Source organism: Pelophylax lessonae, assembly GCF_965119305.1.
Source record: "Pelophylax lessonae genome assembly, chromosome: 5".
NCBI classification, from domain to species: domain Eukaryota; kingdom Metazoa; phylum Chordata; class Amphibia; order Anura; family Ranidae; genus Pelophylax; species Pelophylax lessonae.
The window spans coordinates 69,350,222-69,367,185 of record NC_138772.1 but is presented as its reverse complement, the minus strand read 5'-3'; the positions used below and the strand labels follow the sequence as shown (position 1 = coordinate 69,367,185).

Sequence of the window (16,964 nt, the reverse complement as noted above, 5' to 3'; positions counted from 1 at the left end):
GCACAATGTCCTGGTGCAGGGGGATTCATCCATCCACCTCGCTTCAGTGGCTGGAGGAATCTGTTATTTTTTTTTGTTCAGCTCCATGGATTTCAAAAAAAAAAAGAAAAAAAATGCCTACCTGCCTTTGGCCAGCTTAAAGTAGAACTATAGGCAAAACTTGTTTTCATTATGGCTAGAACAAGGGAGTGTTATAAACCGCCAATTTTTTTTTACCATCTGTGGTGATTTCCCTTTACTTCCAGTCCCATAGCCAAACAGGAAGTAAGAGGATATCTCTTTAAATTAAGGGAATCCCTTGGGGATCCCAAGCCACCAGAACTAGTGTCCCCTTTGGAAGATTTACCCTATATTACTTTTCTGGGGACAACCCAAAATTTGGGATTATCTTTTACTTTCAATGAAAACAGTAAACAGGACAAATAGAGAGGGTGAATCTCCTTAAAAGTTGTTTTTTTTTAGGTTCATACTTACCTAGGTAAATGCAGCATTGGACCCCGACACCTCTAACTCTGAGAACCGAGCCCTCGAATACTGCCGATTGCTCGGTTCTCACAGCTCCATGAGCAGAGAGCTGCTGACTGTCAGTCACAACTCTCTGCTGTGCCCCCTCCTCACTCATTGGAGCGCGGGGCTGTGGAGGGGGTGGGAATGGCTGGCTCAGGCTCTCAGCGGCCTTCTGAGAGGCTGAGCCGGGTCTCGGTCAAGGCATGAGGGCAGATCCGGACTTTTAAGTCGTGCTGACGCCCAAGCCAGGACCGACTCGGGTCACAGGAATGCAGAACAAACTGCACCCCTGTGATCCGCAGGATAAGTACAGACAAACAAGCTTTGGCTGAACTTCTCCTTTAATGGGGGCACAGGCAGCAATAAAAACTGACAAGCGTTCTAATCCCTCTCCACTCTATACAAAACTAAAAAAAAGTTTTGTTTTTTTGCCTTTTGCATTTAGTTATACTTTAGGGGTTAATTGTCTTTTCTAGGGGTTGATGAATTACGTGATATACTTACCTCATTCTTCACTCCCTCAACAGCTGGCACTCACCTTCATTGTACTGTGCCCCAGGTGGTTGATGGATCCTCAGCATATTGTACAATGCTGGACTGCTAGTCCTACATTGTACAGAATGACATTAGAGAGCTGCGACTGGTTGGACAGTGAGTGAAAAAGGCTTCAAGGGATTGGTCACTTGAAAACTTGAAAAGGATTAAGGCTGCGGGAGTGAGGAATAAAGTAAGTGCATCACCCTATTAATCTTCTAAGTAAAACAACCTGTAACCCTTGCAGTAAAAGGGGAGGGACCCACTGCAAAAGTAACGTTTTTGTTTTTTTTATTGCCGAGAGTTTTATTTTGGACTGGGTAGGTGTGAAAGAAACTTTACATTCATGTATTTTTGTATGCCTTGCTTATGGTTTGCACAATGCACTCGTATTCTGCACATTTATAATAATTTGGTCATAAGATCACATTCTTAAGGCTGCATTCACACATGGGCAACTTTGCCTGTGATTTCAAAACACCCATGTGTGAATGACGAACAAAGCACATTTTAGAAGCCATTAATTTGAATGGCACCTAAAAAAGCAGTATGGTTCTGCCACGATTGTTGCACGATAACTCGCGCTGCAATCGCGGCAAACTGCATCGTGTAACGCTTGTCGCCCACAAAAAGTTTTGGAGCTTCTTTTGGGAGGCATGCTTCCCGCAATGCGGTTTACTGCAATTTATGAATGAAGGGCATCTGAAATGTGCGTTGTGCTATTTGTAATTCACACATGGGCATTTTGAAAATCGAAATGCCCAAGTGTGAATGCGGTCTTAGAGTCTGATAAGAAGCTAGGCTGCCCGTGTACTGCTTCAGCTACCCCCCTTATTACCTTAATAATAATGTGATACCGACCTAAGGATAGTTTTAAAAAAAATCTTTAAATGCACCAAAAAAACAGAGCAGTTATGTGGGATTAATATAAAAAAAAAAACTTCTGTGTGCAGCAGCCCCCCTCAGCCCTCCTAATACTTACCTGAGCCCATCTTTATCTAGCAGTGTTGCAGGAGTTTCTCAGCTGCCCGAGACTCCCCTCTGCATCGGCTAAGACAGCAGTGCGACGCAATTGGCTTCTGCTGCTGTCAGTCAAAGTCAGTCAGCCAATCAGGAAAGAGAGGGGGCAGGTTCGGCTACGAGTCTGAATGGACACAGGGAGCTGTAACTCGGCTCGGGTATCCCAAAGGCCACTGTTAGAAATCACAGGGCCCATCACAGCCTACCTGATGCAACCCCCCCCCCACCCTTTCCCCTGTGAAAATATCAGAATTATATTTTCACTAAAAATACACAGAAATCATTATTAGTGGACACAAGCATTCCACCATACATAAAAAACATAAATTCCATCTTCAAGCCAAAATTCTCCCCAAACAATAAATGCAAATATTCCACCAACTCTTAGTTACCAATCCCCCCCCCCAGCACAAATCTTTGCCCCCCAATCCTGCCCCCAAGCTCAAATCCTACCAGATTGCTCCCTCCTAGCAAAAATCTCACTCACCCCCAAAAAATCACTCGTCTTGCACACATCCTTATTCTTCTCAAACTTTCTATCCTAGCACAAAATCTTTTCCCCAAAATCCCCCCCTCCAATCCCTCCCATTAGCCCAAATTCCCCCACCCCCATCTCCTCTCCCAGCACCAACCCTCTTTCTTCAATCCCCCTTCTAGGACAAATTCCCACAAATCCCTCCTTCTAGCCCAACCTCCCCCCCCAAAAAATGACCCTTCCCAGCAAAAAGTCTTCCTCCCTAACCAACCCCCCCCCCCAGCACTAATTCCCCACCCCCATCCTAGCATAAACATTCCCTCTCTCTTGGTTCAAACCCCCCTAAACCCTTCTTCTAGCACATATTCCCCCCCCCCCAATTCTTCCTTCTAGCACATGTGCCCCCCTACCAACACAGGTAGCCGCTCATCCCCCTCCCCCAACTTACAGGAGGAAGCCACTACAAAGCCAGGAGGAGCTGCACTGTGTTGTATAGATGAACGCTCCTCTGACAGGGGGGGGGAGCACAACACAACGCACCTCCTCCGGGCTCTTTACTCTCTGCCTCTTCTCTCATTGCTCCAGGCTGCCGTCTCCTAGTCCTGGTTCTGAGTAGGGGGCCCAGGCCCCCTTGTGTGCCCGGGCCCCGTACAGGAGGACTGGTGGTCCCCCCTATCATTAGCCCTTGGTACCCCCACAGCACACTATACATGAATTAAATAGTATTTTTGAAGATTTGCAGTGCTCAGATACAGTTGGTGGGGCTGGAAAGATAGAAAAACAAATAAGATTTATCTGCTTTATCTGTTGTGTGTAGCGCAGCAAAGTCTGTGCAACACAACCCAAGGCTCAGTCCTGGGACCAACCTTGTTCAATTTATTCATAAACAGCATTGAGGTCGGGATCAGTAGTTCGATATCAGTTTTTGTAGATGACACAAAATTGGGCAGGGCAATAATTGCACAGCATGAAGCAGATATCCTACAGAATGACCTGGACAAAATAACGGAGTGGGCAACAACATGGCAAATGAGGTTTAATGTGGAGAAGTGTAGGGTGTTGCACTTGGGGACTAAAAACATAAAAGCACAATACACGTTAGGAGGGGAGCCCTTGGGGGAATCAAAAATGGAGAAAGATCTGGGAGTCTTGGTAGATGATAGACTAGGCAATAGCATGCAATGTCAAGCGGCAGCTGCCAAAGCCAGCAGAATATTAGCATGCCTAAAGAAAGGGATGTATTCCAGAGATAAGACTATAATCCTTCCACTTTATAAAACTCTGGTCCGACCGCATCTGGAGTATTCTGTCCAGTTTTGGTCGCCAGCCCTCAGGAGGGATGTGTTGGAGCTGGAGAGAGTCCAGAGAAGGGCAACTAAACTGATTAGGGGGTTGGAGGACCTTAATTATGAAGAGTGTCTGCAATCGCTTGATTTATTCTCCCTGGAGAAGAGACGCCTGAGGGGGGACATGATAGCAATTTATAAATATCTCATTGGGGATCTCAGCTTAGAAAAAAAGCTATTCAGTCGAAGGGATTGCATGAGGACTCGAGGGCATACAATGCGATTAGAGGAGAAGCGTTTTAACCTGGGACGGGGGGTTCTTTACTGTTAGGGCTACAAGATTGTGGAATTCTCTACCACAAGAGGTGGTTTCTGCGGGTAGTATGGTGGCTTTCAAAAGACTCTTAGACGTACATCTCAAGGATCAGAACATTCAGGGCTATGTGAGATGATTACAGCCACACACACCTACACAGGTTGAACTGGATGGACTATTGTCTTTATTCAACCTCACCTACTATGTAACTATGTATGTATGTAACTATGTAACAACCTATGTACTTCCTTAATGTTACCTCGTTCATTGGCTTTGTCAAATTACATTAGCCGTTCATTATGTATCATTTTTAGTTCGGAATACAGGACTCTTGTTTTTTTTTTTTTTATGGTACCCCAAAATCAGTCAGACCAGATCCAGCCCTGACTTACACACACTAGGGCCAATTTAAAAAGCAGTATGTGCATGTGACATAGGGATTTTAGAGTGTAAGCTCCTTGAAAAGAGGGACTGATCTGAACATACGGTATGTAAAACACTGCATAAATTGTCAGCACTATAAAAATGCCTCTTATTAAAAAAAAAATAAAAAAAATGATGGGAAAGCCCACTGCCTCCTGAAAGTTTGTGGAAATTGGTTTGAAAAGTTTTGTTGAGATTGCAGTTTTTTCATACTGCATTTCTATTACTAATTTATGGCGGGGTTGTACTTCTTTTTATTATTGTCTTGATTTCTTACTGCTTCACCCAGAGAATTTTCAATATCTTCTAATATCAGACAGAATTATACAGTTTTTGAGACTTTTGTGACATAGAAAAGTTTTCTTGATGATGGATCCTCCTGCACCTCCAGCAGAATAAATTGATTTTCTGGATGTGGTTTTATTTGTTACATAAGACAGTCGTATTTGCAGAAAAAGGAAAGCTGAATGTAATAGATTTCTTGAAAAAGTCCATAATTGCCATCTGCGCTGGATAAGTCCTTCCCAGATCAATTTCACAAGCTTTGCAGAAATTGTTCTACTATAGCAGATTATGAGTTATAACCAGCAAATACACAGTGAATGGCATATCTCAGAACACCAAGAAATGCTAGTATCAAAGTATGTTTCTGTGTGCTAAATTATATATAAATGAACTCTATCTGCCTGGTAGTTTATTGGCAATACTGGGATCCTAGAAACTGTGAGTGACATTAGACTATAGGCACTCAAACATTCTGTTGACTGAGTTATTGTTTCACCTCCTTAGACGATTACAGCAACACTTCGGGCCATTAAAGGTCCTCATTGTAAATGGAGATTTTCCAACTTGTTACAAAATCTAAGTGTAAGCATTATAGTACATAAACTGAGCAAAATTATAAACGCAAAACTTTTGTTTTTGCCCCAATGTTTTATGAGCTGAACTCAAAGATCTAAGACTTTTTCTATGTACGCAAAAGGCCTATTTCTCTCAAATATTATAGAGTGATATAAACCCGCGCTCACAAAAAAATGCAATTGGAATGTGAGAAATGCAGCTGCTGCTTCACTAAGTATAACGCCCAGTGGGAGAGCGAAACGCCTCAACGTATTTCCGGTACGGTACCTTTGGAATTGTCACTTCTGGTCAACTTCCTGGATCGGCCGTAGAACGCACGCTAAACAGCGGTGTTCGCGGGAGCCTGTATGAATTTATACTACCATCTATTTTCCACTAATTTGTGAGTATGTTTTCTTGGACTTATTAATAAAATTACCAAAGCGTACTTCACCATTTGTGGTCTCTTGTTTCTGGCACTTGGTTTGTGGAGGAATCTCGGACCACCTTTTGCAAGAACCATCTCTAATAACCTGGCATCATATGGGAGAAGTCCTGGTGTATCACCACATTTACATTGCTTACAGGCTTTTCTGACCCTTTGTTCTGGTGAGTGGGGTACCTGGAGGGGTCACAATCACCAGGAGCACAAACGTTCTTTCTGTTTGCACTGGAGCACCTTGCACTTCATTGTTTCAATTTATATTTTGGACTTTGTTTCATCACATCATTTAATATTTATTCAAGCATTTTTTTGTTTGTTGAATATTTGCATTGTGCACATATTTATTTAATATTTTTTGTATGACATACTGTTTTTTGATTCTATGCTAGTGCTGTGCTAAAATTGAGTTTAAATACTGTACATTCTCTCAAATATTGTTCACAAATCTGGCTAAATCTGTGCTAGTGAGCACTTCTCCTTTGCCAAGATAATCCATCCACCTCTCAGGTGTGGCATATCAAGATGCTGATTAGACAGCATGATTATTGCACAGGTGTGCCTTAGGCTGGCCACAAGAAAAGGCCACTCTAAAATGTGCAGTTTTACTGTATTGGGGGGGGGGGGGGGGGGAGAAAAACTAGTCAGTATCCGGTGTGACCCACTGGCAGGGTTAAATTGCATGGGTCATTACTGGCAAGAAGCTTTCCACTTGATGAGAGGTATAGCTTGTAAAAATGTGACTTCGCACAAAACCCACAACAGTAAAATGAGTCTGCATATGCAGCAAAGCCTGCTTGTTATACCCACTTTGGAACCTAAGGTGTTATTCCTTCGCATTGTGTAAAAAGGCATTTTGGTCCTGGCTTCTCTGATCCTCCCCTTCTTCCACAGTCCACAATACCCCACCTGATAGAGCAGAGCCTTGGGGGCATTCTGCACATGATCAGTTTGGTGTGTATTGCTAGAAAGTTTTTTTTTTCTTGGAAGGGAGAATGTGATTGGCATAGGGCCAATGATCACTGTCCAGACAGAGGGTCAGGGGTCCTGCAACCTCATAGAACAATCAGAGGAGAAGGAAAGCTCCTCCTATAAGCTTTAACCAGTGCTCAGCCAGACACTAATAGAAGTCACAAGACTGCTATATACTGCTAATGAAAAAAGGTATTTAGCAGTTTATATTTACAAAAATTATTACATTTCCATGTTCTGTGTACTGTGTAAGTTTAATAAGATAAGAAGGTATGTATTATTTTCCCTTGATAGGTGAGAATCCTACTGGGTAATGGCAATTGTAGCCCTCTTTTGAGGGAGGGGGGTTTATAAAAAAAGGCCTTCCCCAAACAGGAAATTGCGCTGTAAGTAAATGAGAGAACCAAAACCTTCACTAAGTGAAAGAGTGGGATTGATAAAAAAAGTTGGTGTTGCCCCCACCGAGGACAGGGTGTAGGACGTGGGTCTGAACCTGCGACCTCCACTGTGTGTGGCAATGTCTCTTCTTGCTGAGCTACCTGAGATGCTGGACAGCTCCTTGTCTGATCCATTGAACATTCCTGCCTTGTTTCTTGTTTCTCCTGACCCTTGAACTCCTCCTCCCATAAATTTCTCATTTAAGCCATGACTTTGTACTTCCTGTTTGCCAGATTATTGTACTCTTTCCAGCCAATATCTTGCTCTTTTCACTTGTGCTGCCTTCCGTATCTCCACTGTCACTTGTTACTAACTCTTGGCTTGTTCCTTGACTACGATTCTGCTTAACCCCAACCTGCAACCGCCTGTTGCTGACCTTTGCCGAGTTCCTCGACTACGCTTCTGCTTGATCCCAACCTATGACCACTTGTTACCGACCTTTGGTTTGTTTACCTAATACACCTCTGCTTGATCCCTACCAGCTATATTTGCTACTGGACCCCCTGGCTTGTCTACCACCATCAGGAGCTATGGTGAACACCGGTTAGTGTTTAGACTCCTTACCTCGGGTGAGCCTGTGTAATCCGCCAGGGTGACCGGCTGCTGCACTTGTCGAGCTGGTGGGTGGCAGCCTCTCTACTGCTATAGCTAATGGCCTCCGAGCCTGACCCCTAACCATGACACAGGGCTTCTGTGAGTAGAGGGGATTGCCTTCCAGGGAAAATCTGGAATGCTGTCCTAGTTATCTGGCAATAATTGTCTCTTCTGATCTGGTATTAGTAGCATGGACAGGACATGTGGCTGAGACCTTCTCTCTCCGCTTCCTTCTTCCACAAAATTTTCCCAACAACCCCGAGTTTAAAACATAAATTTACATTACAATGTGATACTAGCAGCTGACAGTAGAAGGTAGCAGATCCTTACACAGCAATGGTACTAGGGACTATAGGTACAGGCAGCTACTCACCGCCAATATTTCTGCTGCCTCAAAGAAAGAGGATAGGGGGTGGATTGGGGGTCCCAGTGTTCGTATGGAGAAGCTACAGCTGACACTATTACAAATGCATCGCTGGTAAAGTGGAATGTCACCAAATTGCAGAGATGAGCATTGAAGGGTTCTCTTCTTTTCTCAGCCAAGACTGACTTCAGAGATCAAGCTCGTTAAAAGGACATCATAGGTAATATGATCAAGTCTGAGTAGTCCACTCAAGCTGGAAAGAGCATCATGGAGCATAACAGCTACCAGTCTTCTTCAGAATAGAATGTATTTCTCTCTTTTCCTTTCTTGGACAGGCTTTGCACATGGTAGGCTCAGCTCTGCAGGGTAGTCTCTCTTCACATGGCATTATCTTCACTGTTCAGGGTTCCACCTTTTGGCATAGTGCGCTACATACCGTTTGAACCGATAACAGGGTGAGGGGGTATTGCCAAAAAAAAGGTTGCTATTGAACCCTGTGATTTGTAGTTATGCCCTTGAACTTGAATTGCCTACACTCTATTAACATAGTTACATAGTAGGTGAGGTTGAATAAAGACAATAGTACATCAAGTTCAACCTGTATAGGTGTGTGTGGCTGTAATCATCTCACATAGCCCTGAATGTTCTGATCCTTGAGATGTACGTCTAAGAGTCTTTTGAAAGCCACCATACTTCCTGCAGAAACCACCTCTTGTGGTAGAGAATTCCACAATCTTGTAGCCCTAACAGTAAAGAACCCCCCACGTTGCCTGAGGTTAAAACGATTCTCCTCTAATCGCATCGCATTAACATGCCCACAAAAAGATTTCAAAGTTCATCCCTATGCGTATTGCTGCAATATTTGTTTTTTTTAAATAGATAATCATTTATTATTTGAGGAATTTCCCCAAACACCGTACAATATGTTATTACTATATAAATATAGAAAATAAATGAATAAAATAAGTAAAGTTTACCTTTGTACAATGTGCAGTTTAGGAAAGAAAGGTCATCAATGCCAATGTCCCCAGTGTATCCATCACCCACCATGCCTGTGATTAACAGCTGAAAAATAACACATACAGACACATTGGTCTCATGATGATCCAATGACTGGAAGCACAAATTAAATAAAGCAACCACACAATAGAATACCAATATAATGTTTATATAGCTACAATCCTGTGTGTATACACAAACTTATGCTAATGATATCATTTTGTTTTTTAATGCCAGCCAAATAAGCAGGATTTTTTATTTTAGCTCCTGTGTGTGTCTTTTTCTACATAAAGCTGGGGAGGACTGAACTATAAAAAGCTAGCTTATCTTGCATAATACCATAAGAATTTTTCTTTGGTTTTGGGGTTAAGATATGCTTTAACTGCTTGCCGACCGCCGCAAGTACAAATACTGCGGCAGTCAGCCCCGTGCAGGCAAAGTGACGTATGGGTACGTCACTCGCCTGCGGGCCAATAGGGGGTGGGCGCGCACCGCCGGAGGCGCGCTCCCAACCCTGCTCGCTCACTTTGATCCCTGCGCGTGTGACCGGTGGACCCAATATCCGCCGGTCACTCGAGAATCGTCTGTTACAGAGGGAGAAAGGCAGGCAGCTAATGTAAACAAAGCCGCCTGTCATTCTCCCTTGTGTAAGTGCAGAGATCATATGGTCCTGCTATGCAGGATCGTATATCTCTGTAGTTACACACACAGCCACATCCCATAACAGTTAGAAGCACGCCCCTAGGGACACACTTAACCCCTCCTTCTCCAATAAAATTAACCCCTTCCCTGCCAGTGTCATTTTTACAGTAACAGTGCATATGTATAGCACTGATTACTGTAGTAATGTCACTGGTACCCCCAAAAGTGTCAAAAATGTCAGTCAGGGTCTGATCTGTCCGCTGCAATGTTGCAGTCCCGCAAAAAAAAATCGCAGATCGCCGCCATTACTCGTTAAAAAAAAAAAACAATAAAAATGACAAAAATCTTTCCCTTAGTTAGTAAATGCAATAACTTTTGCGCAAACCAATCAAAATACGCTTATTGTGATTTTTTTTAACAAACATATTTAGCAGAAAAAAAATTGGCCTAAAATGTTAAAAAATTTTGATTTTTAAATTTTTTGGGGAATTTCATATAAAAAAATGTGAAAAATATTGTTATTTTGCAAAATTGTCGCTATTTTTTTGTTTATAGCGCATGATTAAAAAATCACACAGGTGATCAAATACCACCAAAAGAAAGCTCTGTTTGTGGGAAAAAAAAGGATGTCAATTTAATTTGGGTACAGCGCCGCACGGCCGCGCAATTTTCCGTTAAAGTCACGCAGTGCCGAATCGCAAAATACCCCCTGGTCAGGAAGGGGGTAAAATTTTCCGGGGCTTAAGTGGTTAAGAGAGTTGTAAACAATTATGGTACTTTTATGCACACTTGGGAGTTGGACAAGGGCAGTGCATGTTGTAAGCATGGGATTAGGGTTCTGACAGGGCAGTTACTGTCTAATCCAGTGGTTGTCAATTTATGGGACATAAAAGGCCTCAACCACAGTTACTAACATTATCAAGGCGCCACACATAATGTTTAGTAAAACTAGAGAGAACTGACAAAGACAGCAGAGTTACATGAATAAATCATGGTCAGACACTGGGGACATGCTACATGTTTGCATAGGTCCCAACTGTCCCTGCTTTGGAACAAAGTCCCTCTGTTCCTCTTTCCTTCTCATTTGTCCCTCATTTTGGTCTGATCTATATAATTGTATACAGGGCATTTTTTTCTCGGACAATAGGTGCAGGAACTCAACCATCTCAAATCAGATCTGGTCATTTTTAAGGCAAATAGGCAGTGAATTGTTCAACAAATGGTATGGGGGTTGGCTTTAACCCTGGATGACATGCACTAATGATTTTTTTTACATATCTTGTAGCAGGAAATGTAATAATGTTCAAAATAAAACATTAAAAATGGCAATTTTTTTAAAAATAACATGCTTAGGGGATGCTCCAAACCTGCTTGTGAAGTGGCACACTTGTATAATGCATGCAGCTCACTACAGCAAAAGTGGCATTTACAATGGTAAAAAAAATGGCATTAAAGTTGCCATTAAATTACATGCACCGTCCAGCTTGTTTTTCTTTGTAAAAAAAAAAAAAAACTGCATGGGGACTCCCAAAATACATACCAAGCCAAGTCCCGAATAACCAGCCTGAGCATGAAGCTGTCACATTTAGCAGCTGTAGCAATTTGTGCTGCAGTCAAGGGTTTGGTTCGGTAGGCAATGAACACCACATTTAGTTCACCAGTTCGCCAGTAGGTTCGAGTTTGGTCCCAATTCCGAGCTCATTTGAGAGCTGCCTCACTATGGGACATAAAATCCCATACTATGACAATGATTTCAACAGACGAAAAGTGAGAACAAAGAATAGTAGAAAGATAGTGTAGCAACCTCCTAGTTAGGTGCTAGATTGTTAGGTCAATTTAGTTTTTTTGGTTCCTCTGTAATCAGTGGAGCAATTGTTGATTTCTGTGGGCTGATCTGTGTCTCACAGGCTGCAGGTTTGATTGCTTCTCACTGTCTTCTGGAAGGTTCTAAAACATAGGAATTGAGCAAGTCAAATGCGCAGTCTGAATATTTATGGGGCCTCAGCCAATCCCTAGGGAGGTGTGCCCATTATGTGGCTGAAGAGCACATAAAGAGTTTGAGGTCTAGAGCAGCTTGTCTTATGCTGGAGGAGAAGTCCACAGCCTGCCCTCTGGGCAGATTTCTGGAATTTGCTGAGCTTAGATCTGGTCTGGAGAATTTACTAAAGAGTGCTGGGTAGAAGTTGTATGGAGCTCAGCTGTCCTGCTGCATTGTGAGCATTAACCTGTCCCTGACTGAAAAATGTGTCTAGTGGCTACTGTAAGGAGACATCTGGTGATCCTGTGAAATTGTAAGTACTGACCGAGCTCAAGATCCTAGTGACGGTATGCTGTTGTTAGTGGATGAAAATGCCAATGGCAGCTCAAATTGGGACAGTCTAGTTCCTACAAAATCTCAACTCTGGTCATTTTCTCCCTCTGCTCTTGGCACAGAGACTGTTGAGAGAAGCTTAGGGCAATAAATGTCTTCTCTTGGTACTGTTAACAACTCTGGAGTGTTCCATAGCACCCTACACTCTCTTCAAGTTTATTTAGCAATAAATTACGAAAAGACATGCCCAGAATGATTTCTGAGCTGAAATAGACTGTTGTGGTGTGCCTGGCTGCCTCTGCATTATTGTGGGAAAGAACCTGTTATACTCAAGGGGCTTCTACAGGGGTAGTGCTTCAGTATAATGGGGGAAGGGTGGAACCCCTGTCAGCTTTGTTGCTGTATATGCCTCTGTTGCAGATTTTTCAACTCTGTCTGATGGAACTGTTACCTTCTTAACCACTTGCCGAACCGCTCACATTGAGCATACTGTGGCAAAGAGGCTCGTTATCGTCCCGCGACATAGACCTACGTCGCTGGACTCCACCCCTTGTGGGCGGTGCGCACGCGCCGCCGGAGGCTCGCTCCCGCTGTATTCAGACACAGCGGGAGTCGGGCCAGGGGAGGAGGATCGAGTGAGGAAATCCACCCACTTGTGTAAACAAAGCGAGCGGATCTCCTCTGTGACAGGCAGCGACAGATTACAGGATTCAGCATAGCTGAACCTGCGATCTGTGCCTGTGTCACTCAATACCCCCCCCCCCACACACGTCAGTAAGCACCAGGCATACAGTTAACTCCTTGATCACCAATAAAGTTAATCCCTTCCCTGCCAGTGTCATTATTACAGTAACAGTGCATATGATAGCACTGATTACTGTAGTTATCTCATTGAACCCCCCAAAAGTGTAAAAAATGTCAGTTAGGGGTCCGATCTGTCCGCCGCAATGTCGCAGTCCCGCAAAAAAAATTGCAGATCACCGCCAGATCACCCGCCATTACTAGTTTAAAAAAAAAAAACAATAAAAATTACATCAATTTCCCGTAGTTAATAGCTGCGATAACTTTTGCGCAAACCAATCAAAATACGCTTATTTGCGATTTTTTTACCAAAAATATGTAGCAGAAAACAAATTGGCCTAAAATGTTAAAAAATTTTGATTTTTACATTTTTTTTTGGGGGGGGGGGGGGAATTTCATATGAAAAAATGTGAAATCTTTTTTTGTTTATAGCGCAAAAGTGAAAATCGCACAGGTGATCAAATACCACCAAAAGAAAGCTCTATTTGTGGGAAAAAAAAGGACATAAATTTAATTTGGGTACAGCGTCGCAGGACCACGCAATTGTCCGTTAAAGTAACGCAAAATATGGCCTGGTCAGGAATTGGGTAAAATCTTCTGGTCTTAAAGCGGTTAAAAATACGCTCATTGAGAATTTTTTTGTCAAAGACATGTAGCTAAATACATTTTGGCCTAAATATATGAAAAAATTGAATATATTGGATATTTTTTAACTTTTAAAGTAGAAACATATTGTTATTTTTTCAAAATTTTAGCTTTTGTTTTTTTTTTTATTAATATCGCAAAAAATGAAAAGCACAGAGGTGATCAAATACCACCAAAAGAAAGCTCTGTTTGTGGGAAAAAAAGGACGTAAATTTCGTTTGGGTACGGCGTTGCATGACCGCGCAATTGTCAGTTAAAGTCGCACAGTGCCAAGTTGCAAAAAGTGGCCTGGACGTAAAGCAGGAAAATCCTCCGGTGGTAAAGTGGTTAATATAGGCTTGATCAACATAGGAAAACATGGCATTCAGTTAGAGTGATTTTAAACATCTCCTCCTTTAAAAATAATATTAAGTAATTTCATTAGTTGTGTGCTCCTTTTTAATATTCTGCATTGCTATTGGGAAAGTTCACACAATTATAACATCAAGAAAACATAGTTCCCCTACAATTTCCTCATGTTGTTTCCGATGTCTGTACTTGTGGTGCCAACTGCCTTTTGCTTGTCAAGTTGTGGCAGAGCTGCACCTGCTCTGCCTTAAACCATCTACATCCGACATTTAAATAATTGATTGCAATGCTGTAATAGCATGACTGCGTTGTAAATAATGCAAACATGCATTCTTTGTGATCCTGGCAGTTCCATAAATAAAATACTTTTTATCTTTTTCTAGCAGACAATGGCCTGGAGCACACATGCTAGTATTCCGAAGGATGCCAGCCAAAACCGACTCTGCCTTGACGCAGGAAAGAAACTTACATAAGACAGCCTCACTCAGCTGATCTTAAGGGTTCTGCTACACTGAATCAGCCTCAGAATTTAGCAGCCAGGTCAATTTCCCATCTACTCTTTTCAATGAGTTTCAGTAAATCTTTGTAATTGGATTTTTAGATGTAGAAATGTGTTGACCGCCATTTAACAAATTACCATCTCCAACCAAACTTGCATGTCAGTTCACTGGGAGCAGATACCGTGAAGATCATTTCACAACTCATTTATAACTTCAATAAGTACAAATGGCGCTCCTTTTCTTAATAACGGAGAAATGCTCTTTTTCCGACAGGTTGTATGGAAACTCGATATTCTCCTTGAGTCTTTAGATGGGAATCTATGGATTTTAGTCAGTAAACCATGAGAGCCATTAAATATTTTCTCACTTTGATAGTAGGAAAATAATTATCATGAATTTTAATTTTAAGCATGGGCTGACAGGTGATGGAGTAGCCAACAATGAGCAAATACATGGATGGAAAGATGCATTAGCAGGTAGAAGGATGGATTAATGAACTGATCAATGGATTAGCTGAGAGGTAGGTAATAAGATGGAAGGATAGGTGGAAGAAGTAAGACATGATGGATAGACAGACTGATGGATGGGATAAATTGATGGGTGAATGCGGTATACTGGTTTAAATAATAAGAGAATTGAGTTGGTTTTGAGTCTTTTCTTATTTATCATACCACATTTATTTAACTTACCTGTAAAACCAATTTAGAGCAAATTAGTTACACTTATCTTTCCCCTAACCCCTAACACTATCCATTAATATAAAGAGGTACTCAACCCAAAACCAAAAATATATTGCAGCTTTCCAATCATTAGATATGGTGGCAGCATTAGTTTTCTTTTCTTATACTTGTTTCCCTTTGTTGACACCTGGTGATCTGATCTAAATAAATTATAATAATTATCAAAAATGTCTACCTTAGATTGTAAGCTCCTTTAGGGCAGGCACTGATGTGAATGTGCAATGTATATGTAAAGCGCTGCGTAAATTGACAGCGCTATATAAGTACCTGAAATAAAATAAAATAAATAAATAATGTTCAGTGAAAAAAATGATGATAAAAAATGAAAAAATAATCATATATAAAAAACAAACAATTCATATCAGTGAAAAGTCCAGTGAAATAAATAAGTGTTAAAAAATCCAAAAATTCATAAACAATGTCCTTAATATTCCTGAAAGTCCCAAAAGTTATCCAACAAAGTGCATAAGTTCTGTGCAACAAATCTTCTATGAGTAAATGCGTGCCAGAATTTATGCACTTTGTTGGATTCCTTTTGGGACTTTCAGGAATATTAAGGACATTGTTTATGAATTTTGGGATTTTTCTTAACACTTATATATATCACTGGACTTTTTCACTGTATGAATTGTTTGTTTTTTATATATGATTATTTTTTTACTTTTTATCATCATATTTTCACTGATCATTGGAAATTTTTGATAATTATAACCATTTATTTAGATCATTGCACTTGCACTGTTTGGTTGGAGATAATAGGATATTATAATACTAAAGGGTAGATTTGCGCTGATTTTATAGTTTGTTGATCCATTTCATGCTGCACACTCCTGCGGTCAGTTAGCAGCAACTACATATTATATATAGTATTCCTTAACAACAGCTCATAGCCACTGATTGATTTTGGCGCAAGATCCTCTTTTAGCATACAGCTGGTGATCTTGCCAGTAAAAAACTTCCTGTATTAGAGTGCCCCCATTTTTAATAAATTTAGATGAGAATCAGACTACATTTTATAAAAAAAAAATGACTGAAGAAAACCAGTTATCTCCAAGGGGTTCCACATACTTTTTCTTGCTATTGGAAAGAACACGGACTGAAGAACTAGGCCAACGAGCTTATATTTTGCTACTCTATACTCTGCACATGAGCACTACAGCACAACTGATTGGCTCTTCCTGCTACCTTTCCCCCTCCCAGGTTTAGCTCTGCTATGCAAGGACTAAAATCGGCTGATCTAAAGTCATATTCAGGTACCTCCATTGCTTGCATTAAAAAACATAAATGTTTTAATATTGAATACAGAACTTCGTTATTTGTATCTTTAAAATCTGCTTGGAGATCAGCTTTAAAAGGGTTAAAATATTTAATATCCAGCATCAAACTGACTGATGAACATTTCAAAGTTGATTTCTTTAGTTTAGTTCCAAATTGAGAATTTAGGATGTCTTAGGTTGTAATTGAATATGTTGGGTGAAATGAATCTCCCTAAGAGCAGGAACAATGCTTCAGAAATCCAAGTAGAGCCATATAATTCATAGTACATACGATACATTTAATGTTTAGTTTTACCCATGGCCTTTGTAATAAATTGTATTCTGATAAATTAAACAAGTAAGGGAGTTAGCACATAATTCACAAAAAAAAAAAAGATCAATAACGCAAAAAAGATAATAACGAACAAAGAAAATGTATGGCAAAATCAATAGTGAAGGCTAAATAAATTTTAGCTTGCCTGTAAACAAAGTTTTAAAAGTGCATATAACG

At 41.1% G+C, this 16,964-nt stretch overlaps 1 protein-coding gene across 1 annotated transcript in view; it reads right to left on the bottom strand.

Moving 5' to 3' along the window:
* MALRD1 (MAM and LDL receptor class A domain containing 1) overlaps positions 1 to 16,964 on the bottom strand; it is a 558,112-nt gene that overhangs the window by 397,191 nt on the left and 143,957 nt on the right. The window contains exon 13 of the mRNA XM_082259425.1: positions 9,189 to 9,276. Within this exon, the coding sequence (XP_082115551.1) occupies positions 9,189 to 9,276 (88 nt within the window). The remainder of the gene's footprint in view (positions 1 to 9,188; positions 9,277 to 16,964) is intronic.